The sequence below is a fragment of the Salvelinus namaycush genome, chromosome 3 (genome assembly GCF_016432855.1).
Source record: "Salvelinus namaycush isolate Seneca chromosome 3, SaNama_1.0, whole genome shotgun sequence".
Taxonomy (NCBI): Eukaryota; Metazoa; Chordata; class Actinopteri; order Salmoniformes; family Salmonidae; genus Salvelinus; species Salvelinus namaycush.
Window position 1 is genome coordinate 97,990,357 of NC_052309.1, and position 22,491 is coordinate 98,012,847.

Here is a 22,491-nt window from a genome sequence, read left to right on the forward strand (position 1 = left end):
CCCCCTCACACATGGGGATGGAATGACTCAGTAAATAGACAGAGCAGCTGTCCTCCATCAGGAATAGATCTTTCTCTTTCTTTCTTTCTTTCTGTATCTTCTCCTTTCGTCGTCCTCCATCTCTCTCTCTCTTCAATAATACTATCTTTATCATGTTAACATGTTAGCATTATAATCACAAACCCCAATCAGCTTCACAGCAGCTACACAGCCATGTCTCCATGGTAACCCAGGCAAAACACCAGGCACAGAGTACAAGGAAGTATCTCTGACCAGTTTCATCCAATAACACGAGCCGAAATCTGCCTAGGCAGAGATACTGTAGAATGGACAGATACTCAGCTACAGACCAGTGTGTCAGTCTGTCCCCTTTAAAAACACCAGAGACCCCAGAGTTGCGCCAACTACTGCTCTGAGCTTCTCTTGTTACACACGATCCATCATCATTGAAAGAAATGGGCAAAAGCCAGTGTAATGGAAAACAACAGTTTTACCACAGTTCCTCCACAGAGGAGAGTGCCTGAAATTCAACACCGCCACCTTGTGGTGATAAGCGATACTGCACTGGAAAACCACTTTTGGATACCATCCAGTCCAACCCAAACAGCATTAAGGTTATATTTAAGCAGCAAACCAAAGAGCAAAATATCTCTAACATATTCCAAGACGTTATGCAGTGTAACAACAGAGTTCATATTGTTGTGTGTTCTCTATGGATACTGTAGTAAGATGATATAGTAGCCTGCTCTATTGAGAGGGAAGCGACTGGGAGAGCTTAAGGGAGAGCTTTTTTAATAACATGTTTCACATATTTTCATTTATTCAACTAGGCAAGTCAGTTAGGAACAAATTCTTATTTACAATGACAACCTAGGAACAGTGTGTTAACTGCCTTGTTCAGGGGAAGAATAACAGATTTTTTTATCTTGTCACCTTGGGGATTTGATCTAGAAACCTTTCAGTTACTGGCCCAACACTCGAACCACTAGGCTACCTGCCGCCCCAAGGTTAAGGGATGGCTGGAGGCTGTTCAGTAGAGGTCAAGGGATGGCTGGCGGCTGTTCAGTAGAGATTAGGAGATGGCTGGAGGCTGTTCAGTAGAGGTTAAGGGATGGCTGGCGGCTGTTCAGTAGAGATTAGGAGATGGCTGGAGGCTGTTCAGTAGAGGTTAAGGGATGGCTGGCGGCTGTTCAGTAGAGGTTAGGGGATGGCTGGAGGCTGTTCAGTAGAGGTTAAGGGATGGCTGGCGGCTGTTCAGTAGAGGTTAAAGGATGGCTGGAGGCTGTTCAGTAGAGGTTAGGGGATGGCTGGAGGTTGTTCATTAGAGGTTAGGGGATGGCTGGAGGCTGTTCATTAGAGGTTAGGGGATGGCTGGAGGCTGTTCATTAGAGGTTAGGGGATGGCTGGAGGCTGTTCATTAGAGGTTAGGGGATGGCTGGAGGCTGTTCAGTATGTTAGTTGTGTGTCTTAGAAAGGTCTCAGTCAGGTCACTGTGTGAGTGTCACAGTTATTAACTGTTCGTCAGCTGTTATCATCATGCTGAATACAGCATCTGCTGTATATGTCCCTCTATAGTGACAGTTATCAGCTGTTATCATCATGCTGAATACAGCATCTGCTGTATATGTCCCTCTATAGTGACAGTTATCAGCTGTTATCATCATGCTGAATACAGCATCTGCTGTATATGTCCCTCTATAGTGACAGTTATCAGCTGTTATCATCATGCTGAATACAGCATCTGCTGTACATGTCCCTCTATAGTGACAGTTATCAGCTGTTATCATCATGCTGAATACAGCATCTGCTGTACATGTCCCTCTATAGTGACAGTTATCAGCTGTTATCATCATGCTGAATACAGCATCTGCTGTACATGTCCCTCTATAGTGACAGTTATCAGCTGTTATCATCATGCTGAATACAGCATCTGCTGTATATGTCCCTCTACAGTGACAGTTATCAGCTGTTATCATCATGCTGAATACAGCATCTGCTGTATATGTCCCTCTATAGTGACAGTTATCAGCTGTTATCATCATGCTGAATACAGCATCTGCTGTACATGTCCCTCTATAGTGACAGTTATCAGCTGTTATCATCATGCTGAATACAGCATCTGCTGTATATGTCCCTCTATAGTGACAGTTATCAGCTGTTATCATCATGCTGAATACAGCATCTGCTGTATATGTCCCTCTATAGTGACAGTTATCAGCTGTTATCATCATGCTGAATACAGCATCTGCTGTACATGTCCCTCTATAGTGACAGTTATCAGCTGTTATCATCATGCTGAATACAGCATCTGCTGTACATGTCCCTCTATAGTGACAGTTATCAGCTGTTATCATCATGCTGAATACAGCATCTGCTGTACATGTCCCTCTATAGTGACAGTTATCAGCTGTTATCATCATGCTGAATACAGCATCTGCTGTAAATGTCCCTCTATAGTGACAGTTATCAGCTGTTATCATCATGCTGAATACAGCATCTGCTGTATATGTCCCTCTATAGTGACAGTTATCAGCTGTTATCATCATGCTGAATACAGCATCTGCTGTACATGTCCCTCTATAGTGACAGTTATCAGCTGTTATCATCATGCTGAATACAGCATCTGCTGTATATGTCCCTCTATAGTGACAGTTATCAGCTGTTATCATCATGCTGAATACAGCATCTGCTGTATATGTCCCTCTATAGTGACAGTTATCAGCTGTTATCATCATGCTGAATACAGCATCTGCTGTACATGTCCCTCTATAGTGACAGTTATCAGCTGTTATCATCATGCTGAATACAGCATCTGCTGTACATGTCCCTCTATAGTGACAGTTATCAGCTGTTATCATCATGCTGAATACAGCATCTGCTGTACATGTCCCTCTATAGTGACAGTTATCAGCTGTTATCATCATGCTGAATACAGCATCTGCTGTATATGTCCCTCTATAGTGACAGTTATCAGCTGTTATCATCATGCTGAATACAGCATCTGCTGTATATGTCCCTCTATAGTGACAGTTATCAGCTGTTATCATCATGCTGAATACAGCATCTGCTGTATATGTCCCTCTATAGTGACAGTTATCAGCTGTTATCATCATGCTGAATACAGCATCTGCTGTACATGTCCCTCTATAGTGACAGTTATCAGCTGTTATCATCATGCTGAATACAGCATCTGCTGTACATGTCCCTCTATAGTGACAGTTATCAGCTGTTATCATCATGCTGAATACAGCATCTGCTGTACATGTCCCTCTATAGTGACAGTTATCAGCTGTTATCATCATGCTGAATACAGCATCTGCTGTACATGTCCCTCTATAGTGACAGTTATCAGCTGTTATCATCATGCTGAATACAGCATCTGCTGTACATGTCCCTCTATAGTGACAGTTATCAGCTGTTATCATCATGCTGAATACAGCATCTGCTGTATATGTCCCTCTATAGTGACAGTTATCAGCTGTTATCATCATGCTGAATACAGCATCTGCTGTACATGTCCCTCTATAGTGACAGTTATCAGCTGTTATCATCATGCTGAATACAGCATCTGCTGTACATGTCCCTCTATAGTGACAGTTATCAGCTGTTATCATCATGCTGAATACAGCATCTGCTGTACATGTCCCTCTATAGTGACAGTTATCAGCTGTTATCATCATGCTGAATACAGCATCTGCTGTACATGTCCCTCTATAGTGACAGTTATCAGCTGTTATCATCATGCTGAATACAGCATCTGCTGTATATGTCCCTCTATAGTGACAGTTATCAGCTGTTATCATCATGCTGAATACAGCATCTGCTGTACATGTCCCTCTATAGTGACAGTTATCAGCTGTTATCATCATGCTGAATACAGCATCTGCTGTATATGTCCCTCTATAGTGACAGTTATCAGCTGTTATCATCATGCTGAATACAGCATCTGCTGTATATGTCCCTCTATAGTGACAGTTATCAGCTGTTATCATCATGCTGAATACAGCATCTGCTGTACATGTCCCTCTATAGTGACAGTTATCAGCTGTTATCATCATGCTGAATACAGCATCTGCTGTACATGTCCCTCTATAGTGACAGTTATCAGCTGTTATCATCATGCTGAATACAGCATCTGCTGTATATGTCCCTCTATAGTGACAGTTATCAGCTGTTATCATCATGCTGAATACAGCATCTGCTGTATATGTCCCTCTATAGTGACAGTTATCAGCTGTTATCATCATGCTGAATACAGCATCTGCTGTACATGTCCCTCTATAGTGACAGTTATCAGCTGTTATCATCATGCTGAATACAGCATCTGCTGTACATGTCCCTCTATAGTGACAGTTATCAGCTGTTATCATCATGCTGAATACAGCATCTGCTGTACATGTCCCTCTATAGTGACAGTTATCAGCTGTTTAAGACTAAGTATGTGCTTTTCTCCTAGAAAAATGACAAATCACTCCGACAAACTAAGGAAGCAAACTTTAAGGTGTGTCATATTCCACTGTATTCAGGCCAGGCAACAAGTCCATTTACACAGTGGTTTGATAAGATACTATCATTCAGCAGAGTATACAGTCATTTGAGATTGAAGGTGCTGGTTGTGATCTCTGATGTGTGCGGTCAAAACACAGTGTAAACCAGTCAGTGGAGGGTCAGATAGCATACACTGTGGTGCCAGTACACACTTGTGGATGTAATCGTGTACACATACACATGATCACACGCACACATGCGCGTATACACACACACAAACACACACACACTCCTGCAGAAGCCATTACAGCTCCCTGAAGGAAGCACCTGGAAACGGGGGCCTCGTTGGTGATCTCACCCTGGTCCAGGCTTCATCCCAAATGGCACCATATTCCCAATATAGTGCACTACTTTTGACCAGGGCCCATAGGGCACTATATAGGGAATAGGGTGCCATTTGGGACGCTCTCCCCAGACTTTAAACAGTAGGTGCTACAAGACAAGGAAGGGCACTTGTGTTGTCTGCCCTACAGTTACAGCCATTCTCTGTTTTCCACTCCAGCATTTAGAGCTGTTACAATACTCCACAAACACTCACAAAAGCACCATTAAGGGGCGGACGGTGTTTCTTCACGGATGATTTTAACATACACGTACACACACATCCACATACACGTACACACACATCCACATACACGTACACACACATCCACATACACGTACACACACATCCACATACACGCATTCACAGACAAACTGAAGCCTAATGCGTTCTCTATGGATACCAATGACAGATGCACTTTATGAGGAAAATCACATCAACTTCAGGAATCAGAACTATTTGGAAAAAGTGAGAATAGTGTGGAAAAACCTTCCCCCTGCCAATAGAGAGTATCTCTACCCACACTGACGGTCGCTCGCCACCGGAGCCACGGGGGACAAAAGTAGTACTGTTCAAACATCACTTTTCCTGTTTTCACACAACAGACGAACATGAGAGGAGGACTGCAGACCTACAGATGGAAATTAGCTTCATAGCAAGCTTTAACACATTTACATTGATGTGAACACTGAACTGTTGATTCGTGTGCACTGTCCCTGTCAAGCTAATTCAATGAACCAATAGATAACTGAGTAAGTAAGTCACCCAGAGAAAGAGAAAGAATCAAGGAGCCGTACAGCTCTGTCCCACTTTCCTGGCTGTCACCCAGATTAGATGACTCTGTGCCGGTCAGTCTCACACATGAAATCCTAGCTACTGTAACTCATCGACCAGACAGCCAGAGAGAGAGAGAGAGAGAAAGAGAAAGACAGACACATGGCAAAGGACAGGTCCTAAAACCCTCTACGCTGTATCTGCAAACTGCAGCTTAGCTAAAGCCTTAAAACCAGAAAATACAGAGAGGAAAATACCCAAACTCTGGATGTTTCAATAGATAGTTCGCTGAAGAGCTGAAAAGTACTATTCCCCTGTGATGAGAGTCCAGTTTGGCTGAGTTCCTGTGTCTTACCTGAGAATTTGTCCCCCTCCATATCCAGATCCCTCCCTCCACAGCCTCATGTAGTGTCTGCTTTATCCTCTCTCCTTCTGGACTTCCCCTTTCCCCCCCTTCCTCTCTTTTCCTCTCCCCCAGTCTTTCCCTCCCCCCCTGCTTGTCTGTCTTTCCCTCTCTCTCTCTTTCTCTTCCTCTGTCTCTCTCTCTCTCTCTCTCTCTCTCTCTCTCTCTCTCCACTGTTAGATTTTTCAGTCTGTTCTGCTAATGAATGCGTCCAGAATTACGGCATGCCCATGTGCTGATCATATGGAGCTCTTGTTATTCTTTCTTTTCATTCCCACCCTCCATTCCCCCTCTTCTTCTCTCTCCCCCACTCACTCTCTATCTCTCTATCTCTCTATTTCTCTGTTTCTTTCTTTCCTTCTTTCTCTGCCTTGCCATAAGACTGTAGCTGCATTGTATCTTGGAAACAGAAACCCTGAATGACCATGTGATGTGAGCTCCTTAGAGTTAGCCTAAAATAACCCTCTCCTCTCCATGGCCCCAATAACCCACTGTCTGATAGACCCGTCTGTACAGCAACAGAGACCATAGAGTCTTGGCATGTCTATCTATGCAGAGATAGGATATGGGTTTTATAAACTGGGTGGTTCGAGCCCTGAAAGCTTATTGGCTGACAGCCGTGGTATATTAGACCGTATACCACGGGTATGACAAAACATTTATTTTTACTTCTCTAATTAAGTTGGTAACCAGTTTATGATAGCAATAAGGCACCTCAGGGGTTTGTGGTATATGGTCAATATACCACGGCTAAGGTTTGTATACAGGCACTCCGCGTTGCGTCGTGCGTAAGAGCAGCTCTTAGCCATGGTATATTTGCCATATACCACACCCCCTCTGGCCTTATTGCTTAAGTATGCTGTATCACTACTGTACAATGGAAAAACTATATGAAACAGAAGCGGGGTAGTCTCTGTCTCTCTCTCTCTCTCTCTCTCTCTCTCTCTCTCTCTCTCTCTCTCTCTCTCTCTCTCTCTCTCTCTCTCTCTCTCTCTCTCTCTCTCTCTCTCTCTCTCTCTCTCTCTCTCTCTCTCTCTCTCTCTCTCTCTCTCTCTCTCTCTCTCTCTCTATATATATATATATATATAAAAGGTGCTTGACATCCATCCACCTCTTTGTTCAGGAAACACAGGTGAACCCTAACCTTTGGCACGTCCCTCACACTTGCCTGGGGGTCATTTGGCGAGTGTCAGTGTGTGTGTGTGAGAGGGAGAGATCAAACACACCCAGGCGTTAAATAAAACAACTATCAGGCTGCAGTGTTGCCCAATGCAACCCCCACCTTCCAAAATGCAGCAAGGAGTGAGTGTGGGGGGTGTAGTCAGGGTCACTTAGGCCAGGGCTGTCTAAAGCATTGCGCAACAAGAGAGGACAGTGGACCAGAGTTTGGGCCGAAGTGCCTATCAAAACACAATAGTAATCTGAATCACAGATCAACTAGCAGCTTCACAATGAATGGCTGATATAGTTACTGAACTACATGATCTAGATCACAGGCTGTCCCAAATAGCACCTTGTTTCCTATGTACACTAGTGCCTTACTTTTGACCAGGGCCAATAGGTAAAAAGGCGCCATTTGGGACACAGGCACAGTGAACACAATGGAGTGAGCCATGCTAGTAACACAGTGTGACTGCTTCTTCCCCTATAGAGATCAGTCTCCTGACTACTAACTGAACACAATCACCCAGAGGGCATGGCCATGGACAATACAGCCACTGTCAGAGACACTATTCAAACACTAGAGATAGACTTCTACCAGTCCTGTGTGTGTCTGTCTGTCTGTGTCTGTCTGTGTGTGTTTGTGTGTGTGTGCATTGGTGTGTTTTTGGTTTTACTATCCTTGTGGGGACCAGAAGACCTCACAAGAATAGTTAAACAAGGACATTTTGCCGGTCCCCTCAAGGAAAAAGCTTTTTTAGGCTTAGGGGTTAGTGTTAGGGTTAGGGTTACAATTAGGGTAGGCTAAGGGTTAGGGTTAGAATTAGGGTTAGGCTAAGGGTTAGGGGTTAGGGAAAATAAGATTGTAATTCCTTAAGATTACCGTACAACAGCACTCTCCTCCTAAGGCCCATCTACCTCCTGTCTGCTCATAACTCAGCCCCACCAGGAGAGGCTTTGTGTGGGGCATCTCCCTCTACTTCCCAACCCACCCAGCCCCCTCCCTCACATCCGGGCACAGGGCACACACCCCCTGCCAGCCTCCATAGTCCCCCCCCCCACCCCACCCTGCTCCCCTGCTCTGACACACATGCCCTGCAGAGACAGCATCAGGGGTGTCATCCTGACAGGATGGGTCTCATTCACACCCCTAAACACTTCCCATAACCCAGTCTGCCTGTCTATCTGTTAGCTCTGCCTGTCACACACACACACCTGAGAACACAAACACACGCAAGCACGCACACACATAAACACACACACATACACACACACACACACTGCTAATAGTACAAATTCCTGTGTATATCCCTATAACCCTGTCTGTCAGTGTGTGTATCCTAGCCTGTCTGTTAGCCTGCATAGTACAGTATCTGGCTGCCTCATTGCCTGTCAGATTCCTGTGGCTTGAGTGCACATCCTGCAAGGACATGTGCTCATACACAGTCTGTGTGTGTGTCCCTCTCCCCAACTCGGTGCTCCAGGCGCTACTCCCCCCCGTCTCTCTGAATTGCTGATGCTGCAGAAGGAGTTTGCTCTTCCCACTGAGAGGAGGAGGCCTCAGTGGTGAGCCACAGCCACAGCCTGCAACCTCATGCCAGCGCTTGGCAGTTACCCACACACGTGCACACACACACACATGAACACACACACATGAAGACACGCACACACACCCACCTACGCACACACATGCACACACACACAGTAGTAGTACTAAATAGTGAGTGCTTATAAAGTTTTCGATCATTATCTTAATCTATCTCACTGTCGTACCCATGCTCTTTCAATCTTTCTCACTGAAACCCAGTGCTCACAGTCAGTATCTAAATAATATGTGTGAAATGCTTGATATTGTATGTGATGTAAACAGAGAGGTCTACTTTCTTGGGGATCTGAATAGTGACTGGTTTTCATCAAGCTGTCCGCTCAAGAGGAAGCTTCTCACTGTAACCAGTGCCTGTAATCTGCTTCAGGTTATTAATCAACCTACCAGGGTGTTTACAAACACTACAGGAACAAGATCATCCACATGTATCGATCACATTTGTACTAATACTGTACAACTTCGTTCTAAAGCTGTATCCGTACCCATTGGATGCAGTGATCACGATATAGTGGCTATATCCAGGAAAGCCAAAGTTCCAAAAGCTGGGCCTAAAATAGTGTATGAGAGATCATACAAAAGATTTTGCTGTGACTCTTATGTGGATGTTAAAAATATTTGTTGGTCTGATGTCTTTAATAAGGAGCATCCAGATGCTGCACTTCATGAATTTATGAAATTGCTTCTTCTAGTTATTGATAAACATGCACTTGTTAAGAAACTGACTGTTAGAAGTGTTAAGGCTCCATGGATTGATGAGGAAACTGTATGGTTGAAAGAGATGAGGCAAAAGGAGTGGCTGATAAGTCTGACTTCACATCTGACTGGCTGACTTACTTCAAACTGAGAAATGATGTGACTAAACTCAACAAAAAGAAAAATCAACTGTTTTATGAAGCCAAGATTAATGATATAAAGAAACTTTAAATGAAATTATGGGCAGAAAGACAAATTCAACTCTATCTTTCATCGAATCAGATGGCTTTTTCATCACAAAACCATTTAATATTGCCAAATATTTTTATGATTACTTCATTGTCAAAGTGGACAAACTTAGGCAGGAAATGCCAACAACGAACAGTGAGCCATCGTATTCATGCATAAAAAAAAACAAATAATGAAAGAAAAGCATTGCAAGTTTAAAATTGTAAAGTTAGTGTGGGAGAGGTGGAAAAATGATTGTTATCGATCAATAATGACCAACCTCCTGTCATTGACAACTTAGATGGAAAGCTACTGAGCTATCTGTCATATCTTTAATCTGAGCCTAGAGGAAAGTCTTTGTCCTCAGGCCTGGAGGGAAGCCAAAGTCATTCAGCTACCCAAGAGTGGTAAAGCGGCTTTTACTGGTTCTAACAGCAGACCTATCAGCTTGCTGCCAGCTCTTAGCAAACTGTTAGAAAAAATGGTGTTTGACCAAATACAATGCTATTTCTCTGTAAACAAATTAACAACAGACTTTCAGCATACTTATAGAGAGGGGCACTCAACATGTACTCCACTGACACAAATGACTGATGATTGATTTAAATAAATTGATAATAAGAAGATTGTTGGAGCTGTACTGTTAGATTTCAGTGCAGCCTTTGATATTATTGACCATAACCTTTTGTTGAAAAAATGTTATGGCTTTTCAACCTCAGCCATATCGTGGATTGAGAGCTATCTATCTAATAGAACTCAAAGGGTTTTCTTTAATGGAAGCTTCTCTAATGTCAAACATGTAACGTGTGGTGTACCGCAGGGCAGCTCTCTAGGCCCTCTACTCTTTTCCAATGACCTGCCACTGGCATTAAACAAAGCATGCGTGTCCGTGTATGCTGATGATTCAACCATATACTCATCAGCAACCAGAGCTAATTAAGTCACTGAAACTCTTAACAAAGAATTGCAGTCTGTTTTGGAATGGGTGGCCAGTAATAAACTGGTCCTGAACATCTCTAAAACTAAGAGCATTGTATTTAGTACAAATTATTCCCTAAGTTCTAGACCTCGGCTGAATCTGGTAATGAATGGTGTGACTGTTGAACAAGTTGAGGAGACTAAATTACTTGGCATTTCCTTAGATTGTAAACTGTCATGGTCAAAACATATAGATTCAATGGTTGTAAAGCTGGGGAGAGGTCTGTCCATAATAAAGAGACGCTATGCTTTTTTGACACCACACTACAAAAAGCAAGTCCTGCAGGCTCTAGTTTTGTCATATCTTGATTATTGTCCAGACGTGTGGTCAAGTGCTGCAAGGAAAGACCTAGTTAAGCTGCAGCTGGCCCAGAACAGAGCGGCACGTCTTGCTCTTCATTGTAATCATAGTATAAATACTATGCATGCAAGTCTCTCTTGGCTAAGAGTTGAAGAGAGACTAACTGCATCACTTCTTTTTAAAAGAAACATTAATGTGTTGAAAATCCCGAATTGTTTGCAAAGTCAATTTACACACACACTTACTCCACCAGACATGCCACCAGGGGTCTTTTCACAGTCCCCAAATCCAGAACAAATTCAAGAAAACGTACATTATTGTATAGAGCCATTACTGCATGGAACTCTGTCCCATCTCATATTGCTCAAATACACAGCAAACCTGGTTTCAAAAAACAGATAAAGCAACATCTCATGGAACAACGCCTCTGTGTATGTATTGCTATGTGTGCTTCAAAACCATTTTTTGATGTAGTTCTGTTCTTGTCTATTAATGTTCTGTATTATGTCATGTTTCATGTTTTGTGTGGACCGCAGGAAGAGTAGCTGCTGCTTTTGCAACAGCTAATGGGGATCCTAATAAAATACCAAATATCTCAATCTCTCTCCATCTCACCCTCACTGTGTCTCTCTCCATCTCACCCTCACTGTGTCTCTCTCCTCTCTCAAGGGGAATATTTGTGATTCCTTCCTACCTGTTCACTGTAACATATCGCTCCATCTGTGCTGCAGTACCTGTTTCGTGGCTCACTTCTCAGAAACCCTGATAAAGTCTGATTGCTGACAGAATACAGTTAGTTACTGTCACTAAATCCAGTGAAAAGTGTGAAGGGCAGTCTACAGTGCCTTGTCAACCCGCACTTCACCAATTCAGCTGTGCATTTTGCTCAGCCCACAACATGAACTCAGTAGCATTAATCAAAGTCCTTGTGTTGAGGCCAACAGATGTATGTAAGTAATAATGTGTGTGTATGGTGGATGCCTCAGATAGAAACAGTATGACTTACTGGGACTGGTGATGGCAGAAGAACCTTCTCTGTCTGTCCTCCTCAGTCTCCCACTGGTGGACCTGGCAATACCTGTCACACAGAGGAAGATAGAGAGAGAGGAGGGAGGGCGATCAATAAAGGTCATCCATTCTATGTTGCATAATACCATTATAACATAACACTACATATGCCTGCAAGTTAACAACACTAAAACCCACATGGCTGATAACCTGACAACAGAGAACCCAGTGACAGCCATCACAGATCCTAGGTGACACTGAGCAGCTCTGGAATCACTGGAATGCCTTCTGGCGTTCCACTACGGCTTTCCATACAATGCTGACTGGGAGCGACCTATTCCATTCCAGATCAATACAGGGTCTGTTCTGTTGTGCTCTGTTCTGTACTGATCATTCCTTATTCCAGGCCAAGAGAGTTGAGGTGTTGGAGTGTGTGTGTGTGTGTGTGTGTGTGTGTGTGTGTGTGTGTGTGTGTGTGTGTGTGTGTGTGTGTGTGTGTGTGTGTGTGTGTGTGTGTGTGTGTGTGTGTGTGTGTATGTGTGTGTGTGTGTGTGTGTGTGTGTGTGTGTGTGTGTGTGTGTGTGTGTGTGTGTGTGTGTGTGTGGACTGTAATGTAGATTCTGTGTAGACTGTTGGTCTCTCTGTAGAATGAGAGGTCGTCGGGAGGTCACAGAGTTCAACGGTCAACCATCACCCATACCAGTACAGGTCATACCAGCAGAGGAAGGGTGTATGGTAGATACGCTTAGTGGGAGGACGACTAGTGAGTTACTGATACATGGCTGCAGCGGTAATTCTACCCAGCTAGTAAGAGTAAGATGGGGACCCCCTCTAGAATCACCACAGTTATCAATTACATGATGATGGTAGATGTTGAGAGCACAGTCATTTCCTGTTCTTTTTTTTTCAGGAATTTGGCAGTCTCACTCCTCACATATTTAGTGTTTATTGGATATGGTAGAGGAGAGGAGTGACAGGAGACGAGGGAGAGGGTGCTGAAATTGCAGTGGGACAGATTCAAACCAATGCTGGAGTGGTATACAGTATGTCTTCCAGGGGCAGCAGCTTAGACTGCTAGACCACCCTAGGCAACAGTAAGTATCTATTTCTAAAGAGCTGATGATGATGTGATGATGGCCACGGAATCATGGTTTGATCTGATTTACAGCTTGGTGATTCAGAGGGGTCACACATGCCACAGGGGCAGCCATCATAAGAGATCAGGGATTTAACCCAGTCAGTACTATTCAGATGAAATGACTCCAACCTGTGGTTACTGAGTCAACTGACCCATCCTGTTCTGGCTCCTCCTCTTATTGAGACACTTCCTTTCTCAGTTCTGTCCTGTATGACATCGTTCACCATCATGACCAAGAGATGTGGATTCCTCTCTGAAGTGTCACCAGTGTCTTTAAAGAGACATAGACAGCTGAGGGAGAGGAAGGAAGTCTAAAGGGGTTCTGACTGTATGTTACTGAATACTGTGGGAGGAGGAGCCTGCAAGACGTGTCTCTGTGTGTGTGTGTGTGTGTGTGTGTGTGTGTGTGTGTGTGTGTGTGTGTGTGTGTGTGTGTGTGTGTGTGTGTGTGTGTGTGTGTGTGTGTGTGTGTGTGTGTGTGTGTGTGTGTTATAAGATAAAGGATGCCCGACAGACAGAAGAGCACCCAAGACACATGCGTAACATGTGAGCTCATCTCTCTCCCTGTTACATACAGTACCTATAATCCATTAACTTCTCTAGGATAGGGGGCAGCATTTTCACGTTTGGATGAAAAGTGTGCCCAGAGTAAACTGCCTATTATTAGTATTGGATAGAAAACACTCTGAAGTTTCTAAAACTGTTTGAATCATGTCTGTGACTATAACAGAACTTATTTGGCAGGCAAAACCCCAAGGACAAACCATTCAGAATCTATTTTTGAGGTCACTCTCTTTTCAATGGGTTTTCATTGGGAATCCAGATTTCTAAGGGACCTTCCTGCAGTTCCTATCGCTTCCACTGGATGTCAACAGTCTTTAGAAATTGGTTGAGGTTTTTCCTTTGAGAAATGAAGAAGTAGCCACGTTCAGAATGAGGCTCCAGTGAAGTGTACTGTTTGTTAGAGGCGCATGACCAGAAGCATGCTACACATTGTTTTCCTCCGGTATTGAACACAGATCATCCTGTCTTCAATTTTATCGATTATTTACGTTAAAAAATACCTAAAGTTGTATTACAAAAGTAGTTTGAAATGTTTGGAAAACGCTTACAGGTAACTTTTGAGATATTTGTAGTCACGTTGTGCAAGTTGGAACCGGTGTTTTTCTGGATCAAACGCGCCAAATAAATTGACATTTTGGATATATATCGACGGAATTAATCGAACAAAAGGACCATTTGTGATGTTTATGGGACATATTTGAGTGCCAACAGAAGAAGCTCGTCAAAGGTAAGGCATGAATTATATCTTTATTTCTGCGTTTTGTGTCGCGCCTGGAAGGTTGAAATATGATGGTCTGTGATTGTTAGCTGGGGTGCTATCCTCAGATAATAGCATTGTTTGCTTTCGCCGTAAAGCATTTTTGAAATCTGACACGTTGGCTGGATTCACAACAAGTGTAGCTTTAATTTGGTATATTGAATATGTGATTTCATGAGAGTTTAATTTTTATAGTAATTTATTTGAATTTGGCGCTCTGCATTTTCACTGGATGTTGGCCAGGTGGGACGCTACCGTCCCACATATCCCAGAGAGGTTAAAGCACAGGCCTCTCTCACACACAAATTGATGGTTTGGACATCCTAGGCATACTTGACAAGATGACAGGGCATGTACGTCTTTGGTTGTAAGACAGAAGAGAAGAGAGGGTCTGTCTGTTAAGTCTTTCTCAATGTCTGTGTGTGAGAGAGCAAAGAGAAATTAGGAAGAAAACTACCATCCACTGGATCCCACAGACTGCTGTTTGCTCTGGAATTTGTCTCTGTGGCCACAGAAAGCAATGCCTGGCTCTCCCAGACTGACCGACATCAGAGAAACCAACAGTCCAGTAACTTCAGAGCAGCAGTAGCAGCACAGCCACGCTCTAATTCCTCCTCCTACTGACCAAACAACAGACCGGCCAGAGAGAGGCTACCAGACCAGACCAGCTGAGCCCAGAGCCAACACACTCATTCACTCCTCCTGCCAGATAGATACAACTAACATTCAGAGACCCAGTGAAGCTACCAGTACCAGACCAGACCAGCTAAACCCAGAGAAAACACCCTCACTCAGCTAACCAGACCCCGGTAACATTGTACTGAAGCAGGGTTGGATGAGAGCTCGACAGAGCGACTACTCTCCCCTGCCACTCACCAAACGTGCCTCTCCTCCCTGCTCCTCTAGACCACAAATGGCCCAGTCACCATAGCAACAGTAGCAACAGGTCTGTTTTTTCAGGGAGGTGGTGGTAGTGTTGTAACAGGAGGATGAAACTATGCGGCACACACGCACACACACACACACGCACACGCACACGCACGCACGCGCACGCACACACGCGCACACACACACACACACACACACACACACACACACACACACACACACACACACACACACACACACACACACACACACACACACACACACACACACACACACACACCTCTGCTAGCTCAGACAACTGCTTATTTATTTACTGTAATCCCTCACTTAGACTGAGTTTGCTTCCCAAATGGCACCCTATTCCCTATATAGCCATTAGGGTCCTGGTCAAAAGTAGTGCACTATAAAGGGAATATGGGTGCCTTTTGAGACTTATCACAGATTGACTCACCATTCACTGTCACTGTAAGTAATGGCGATGAATGATTTAAATTGGGAATTGATCATTGTTATCTAAACTGTGGCTTGGCAGAGAGCTTTAGACTAGGGCTTTGAATCAAAATGATGTAAGTCCTGGAGAGGCTATGGTTGTTCTAGAACAATGTTCAAACAACCTGACAATAAGGACATGAACTGAACAGCTGTGAGTCAATGAGGGATGTTGACATGTCAGTAAAGTACACACACCTGACCTGGGACAGGCAGCACATATATTTACAGTTATGAATGATGAGCAAGGCAGAAAAGCAAGTCCATGCTTTACCTTATTCTATAACTAATGCTGGAGAGCCACAGAGAGCTACAGCTCGTGAAAGGTGAATGGTGAGTCTAGAGTCTCTAGCACAACAACAGAAAGGCAGGGGAGGTGCTACATAAACACAACATAGCTGACACTGCAGAACCTCAACGGGAAACTAACAGACGCTAACTAATGAGATAACTAGAGACAGCTAAATATGTACTACAACAACAAACAAATAGATAAGACATTAATACAACATGTATGCAGTACAAAAACTATCAAATAGATAAATATTGCATCCAAACTTTGTGAGACAGCGTAACACATGTAGGCCTAAGGTATACAAAACAGCCAACAATATACGGCATCAATTTGACATTCAGAATATGTTCAACAGAAAAAAACATGCAACAACCAAACCGATATGGCATAATTTGGCATTTAGTCAATGCTGCCAGTAGCTATAGGAGTCACATTGAGTTTAGGGAGTGGACAGATAGATCATAGGTACACTGGCAGAGTACAACAGTGTTTGAGCCAATCATCAACTCCTGTAAAGCCTGAATGGAAAATAAAAGTGTGAGCAACCCCAGAGCGGAACCCACAGTGTTGTCGGAACAAAGGAGATGTGTGTGAGAGAGAGTGTGTGTTGTTGAAAAGCCCGGGACAAGACTGAACAGGTGAGTGAAGCGCTACAGGGCCCTCTACAGCTCCACACACAAAACAACCACACAGAGAGATAGGTGTGGCCTTCTCTACAACCACACAGAGAGACAGGTGTGGCCTTCTCTACAACCACACAGAGAGACAGGTGTGGCCTTCTCTACAACCACACAGAGAGACAGGTGTGGCCTTCTCTACAACCACACAGAGAGACAGGTGTGGCCTTCTCTACAACCACACAGAGAGACAGGTGTGGCCTTCTCTACAACCACACAGAGAGATAGGTGTGGCCTTCTCTACAACCACACAGAGAGACAGGTGTGGCCTTCTCTACAACCACACAGAGAGACAGGTGTGGCCTTCTCTACAACCACACAGAGAGACAGGTGTGGCCTTCTCTACAACCACACAGAGAGACAGGTGTGGCCTTCTCTACAACCACACAGAGGGACGGGTGTGGCCTTCTCTACAACCACACAGAGAGACAGGTGTGGCCTTCTCCACAACCACACAGAGAGACGGGTGTGGCCTTCTCCACAACCACACAGAGGGACGGGTGTGGCCTTCTCCACAACCACACAGAGAGACAGGTGTGGCCTTGTCCACAACCACACAGAGAGACAGGTGTGGCCTTGTCCACAACCACACAGAGAGACGGGTGTGGCCTTCTCCACAACTCTACTCAGAGACAGGTGTGGCCTTCTCCACAACCACACAGAGAGACATGTGTGGCCTTCTCCACAACCACACAGAGAGACAGGTGTGGCCTTCTCCACAACCACACAGAGAGACAGGTGTGGCCTTCTCCACAACCACACAGAGAGACATGTGTGGCCTTCTCCACAACCACACAGAGAGACAGGTGTGGCCTTGTCCACAACCACACAGAGAGACGGGTGTGGCCTTCTCCACAACCACACAGAGAGACAGGTGTGGCCTTCTCCACAACCACACAGAGAGACATGTGTGGCCTTCTCCACAACCACACAGAGAGACGGGTGTGGCCTTCTCCACAACCACACAGAGAGACAGGTGTGGCCTTCTCCACAACCACACAGAGAGACAGGTGTGGCCTTCTCCACAACCACACAGAGAGACAGGTGTGGCCTTCTCCACAACCACACAGAGAGACAGGTGTGGCCTTCTCCACAACTCTACTCAGAGACAGGTGTGGCCTTCTCCACAACGCTACACAGAGACAGGTGTGGCCTTCTCCACAACTCTACTCAGAGACAGGTGTGGCCTTCTCCACAACGCTACACAGAGACAGGTGTGGCCTTCTCCACAACTCTACTCAGAGACAGGTGTGGCCTTCTCCACAACGCTACACAGAGACAGGTGTGGCCTTCTCCACAACGCTACACAGAGACAGGTGTGGCCTTCTCCACAACTCTACTCAGAGACAGGTGTGGCCTTCTCCACAACCACACAAAGAGACAGGTGTGGCATTCTCCACAACTCTACTCAGAGATAGGTGTGGCATTCTCCACAACTCTACACAGAGACAGGTGTGGCCTTCTCCACAACCACACAAAGAGACAGGTGTGGCCTTCTCCACAACTCTACTCAGAGACAGGTGTGGCCTTCTCCACAACTCTACTCAGAGACAGGTGTGGCCTTCTCCACAACCACACAGCGAGACAGGTGTGGCCTTCTCCACAACCACACAAAGAGACAGGTGTGGCATTCTCCACAACTCTACTCAGAGACAGGTGTGGCCTTCTCCACAACCACACAGCGAGACAGGTGTGGCCTTCTCCACAACGCTACACAGAGACAGGTGTGGCCTTCTCCACAACGCTACACAGAGACAGGTGTGGCCATCTCCACAACTCTACACAGAGACAGGTGTGGCCATCTCCACAACTCTACTCAGAGACAGGTGTGGCCTTCTCCACAACGCTACTCAGAGACAGGTGTGGCCTTCTCCACAACGCTACACAGAGACAGGTGTGGCCATCTCCACAACTCTACTCAGAGACAGGTGTGGCCTTCTCCACAACTCTACTCAGAGACAGGTGTGGCCATCTCCACAACTCTACTCAGAGATAGGTGTGGCCTCATACAGGTGTCATGTGAATCTCCTCACACAAAGCTAGAATGGCCCTCTTAACTCTGAGGGACTGCTACAAATCAGTTACAATATGTCAGGTTTATGATGGTGGTATGTAGGTTTCATGGTGGTAAATAGCCCTGCCACATGGCTGTTGACTCCCTCTTAGACGTCACCTAGGATTCAACAGCCATGTATCAGGGCTAGGTGGTAAAGTTTAACACACAAATACCACACACTGTTTCACAACAGCTTAACCACATTTTTCCCCCGACGGTTATACAGGTGAAGCATTTTCATGTTTTCATATGAACAATAAAGCTTCCTTTGGTACTTCCCCAGTCCTTTGTTATTAGTGAACTGAAGTGTCTGAACAGCCGTGCTTCAGAACAATCAGTGTGTCATGTAGTGTGATTGAGTGATCTGACCGGTCAAGTGCAGGCCTCGTCAAACATGTGAAACGATGAGTTATTGGTTCTGGAGGACTGAGGAGAGAAAACAAGAGGAATGGGTGGAGAGGGCTCGTCTCCTGCACTTTAAACCCTGTGACCCTGTAATACACGCTCACACTAGTGCGTGTGCACACAAGCACACACACACACAAACACACACACACACCTCAATGGCCCTTGATCCTTCTTGACTATATTTATAAAGGAGGCTAGTCACTGTTTGAGCAGGGGGGCAGAGTTGAGCACGATCCATCCCCCCTTTCCCCATCCCCCTCCCTCCTTCCCCCCTCCTTCCTCCCCCCAACCCTCCTGCCCCCCACCCCCCATCCCCCCCTTCTCCCCCATCCATCCCTCCCTCCTTCCTCCCCGCAACTCATCCATCTGACCCATTGTGTTTTTATGGCCCTCATTACACATGTTCAGAGCATGCTGCAAACACCACGCAGAGTTTACACAGTTTCACAACTGGCCTGTGAAACAGAGGCTGGGAATGGACAACCAGGGGGAATTGACTGGAGAGATGGTCTTTTTTCATGTGTTTTCACAGCCCACAGATCCCAGATAAGGTCTTTACCTGGAAGTCTCCTACCTTGAGTAATGACCACACAGAATGGTACTGACCGTGAATAGTACTGACCGTGAGTAGACTGTGAATAGTACTGTGAATAGTACTGACCGTGAGTAGACTGTGAATAGTACTGTGAATAGTACTGACCGTGAGTAGACTGTGAATAGTACTGTGAATAGTACTGACCGTGAGTAGACTGTGAATAGTACTGTGAATAGTACTGACCGTGAGTAGACTGTGAATAGTACTGTGAATAGTACTGACCGTGAGTAGACTCTGAATAGTACTGTGAATAGTACTGACCGTGAGTAGACTGTGAATAGTACTGTGAATAGTACTGACCATGAGTAGACTGTGAATAGTACTGTGAATAGTACTGACCGTGAGTAGACTGTGAATAGTACTGTGAATAGTACTGACCGTGAGTAGACTGTGAATAGTACTGACCGTGAGTAGACTGTGAATAGTACTGTGAATAGTACTGACCGTGAGTAGACTGTGAATAGAACTGACCATGACCCTGGACCGCACCAGGCTCAGATTAATTTCTAAATGGCAATAAGACCTGTGAGCACTGATAAAGCTCATGCTGTTAAAGGGACATTCCTCTCCAAAATCTACGTTTGTCAGATGTTTTCATAACCCAAAAGTGGTGTTCTGTCGGGATAAGTTGACATCCAGGCTTTCTGTTGTGTAGATTGAGCTACATGCCACAATCTAAAATGAATGGAAAAGATAAGCTCCTTGTAGGTCTAGTTTCCTGGTTTGTGGTGCTCATATTTTCCATTCATTTGGTGTTGAGGCATATACAGTAGTTGGATCTACACAGCCGATGGCATGGGATGTGGACGCATCTGGACATTAGAAAACATCTAACAAACTTTGAATTTTATTCAGAGTATAATGCCCCTTTAAACTTGAAAACCGGTTTTATGAAAACTGAAAACTTTTAACACAAGCCTTTCTCTCACTCATCAAAACTCACCCAGGATTTTATCACCACTACTGACACAGGTGTGTTCAGTCACGATAAACTATCACAATCACACCAAAAACAGTAAAAATCATATCAGTGAAGCAACATGATGGAAACAGATTTTTAAAGCCAGTTTTTATGAGCTCAATAGGGAAACAGTCTGGAAGTAAGAGCAGTGTATAAAACAATGGCTTGTAGTGTAACAGATATGGATCGGCCTTCCATCTTGGCAGGTAGAGTAGAGATCAGTAACTAAAAATAACTGTGTCCCAAATGCCACCATATTCGAGAGAGAGAGAGAGAGAGAGAGAGAGAGAGAGAGAGAGAGAGAGAGAGAGAGAGAGAGAGAGAGAGAGAGAGAGAGAGAGAGAGAGAGAGAGAGAGAGAGAGAGAGAGAGAGAGAGAGAGAGAGAGAGAGAGAGAGAGAGAGAGAGAGAGAGAGAGAGAGAGAGAGAGAGAGAGAGAGAGAGAGAGAGAGAGAGAGAGAGAGAGAGAGAGAGAGAGTCGCCTTGCTATTGAGAAAGGTCCCGAAATCAGTGCCAAAGTGATTGTAAAAAACTGTAAATTGAATTGAGAGGGGGGCTATCTACAGTATATTAACTATAGGGTCATCTAAGGTTAGAGGGTAAAATATGTGTGTGTGTGAGTGAGTGAGTGTGCATGCATGTTTGCGACACCAAGAGAGATATGTGAGACACAGAGAGCGAAACAAAAAGACAGACGGACAAAGCTCTTGGCCTCATACAGTATGTGTCACTATGTACTATAGAAGACACTAACATAATCTGTTACAGCTCAGTCAACCCCTCCCCTGGCATCATCTCACACCCCTGACAGACAGCTATCATCACAGAGATGCATTCCTGTCTGGAGTCCCAGATAAACACAGAGTGGACACTTCAGACCTGGCTCCATACAGTATATAGAGCACAGCATATGGTAGGAAATGGAGACTAGGGCCTGTACTGTGTGTAGAGTAGATCACAGGACCAGGGGGAAAGTGGGGACACTATATACAGTATAGATAGAGATGGAGATGCAGCATTTAAAGGCAATGTTTCCACATTTACGGTAAACGGTGCGGCTGTCAGCCCAATCGGAAATTACCTGTAAATGTCAAGTGATCTACAACACGGCTCGGATTGAATCCTGGCCGTAGTCTAGAATAGATTCCCTCTGTCTCTCAGAGTGGGAGAATGAAAAACGGAGTGTAGCTCAGCTGTCGTCTATTCTTCTCCATACAAGACTCAACATCCAGAAGAAGTGGGAAAACAAAGTTGTTGTCTTTATCTTAAAGCTGACCAGGCCTTCTGATGTGATGATAAACCACGTCATTAAACCCTGTCCATGTCTGGGCTCCCACGGACATCTCATCAGCATAATCATCCCCGTCAACATCCGCCTGTTTAAGCTAGAGATATCATTTTTTTTGCACGGGCTGCGTCTCAATCCACCACATCCGTATCTGTGGTGGAAGGTGGCCTAGCTACAGTGGTGTTTGTCAGACCTTGAGACATCCAGAAAGTGCCATGGGACTCATCTGAAGTCAGTACCGTCGATCTGCCAACTTCTGTCTGTAGCGTCTGTAACAGTTTGGGCTAATATGACCCCTCTATGAAAAGGTGAGTTTCCCATGAACGCGTACATGTTGTTTTGCTCTAGGAAGCC

General features: G+C 44.8%; 1 protein-coding gene across 2 annotated transcripts in view; it reads right to left on the bottom strand.

Annotated features, from left to right (window-relative positions):
• LOC120043843 (septin-9-like) overlaps positions 1-22,491 on the bottom strand; it is a 149,772-nt gene that overhangs the window by 117,670 nt on the left and 9,611 nt on the right. Inside the window, exon 2 of one of the 2 annotated variants that reach the window (XM_038988440.1) lies at positions 12,021-12,092. In XM_038988440.1, the coding sequence (XP_038844368.1) occupies positions 12,021-12,092 (72 nt within the window). Of the gene's footprint in view, positions 1-5,999; positions 6,075-12,020; positions 12,093-22,491 lie in introns of those variants that run through there. The other variant, XM_038988442.1, reaches the window with a different exon arrangement.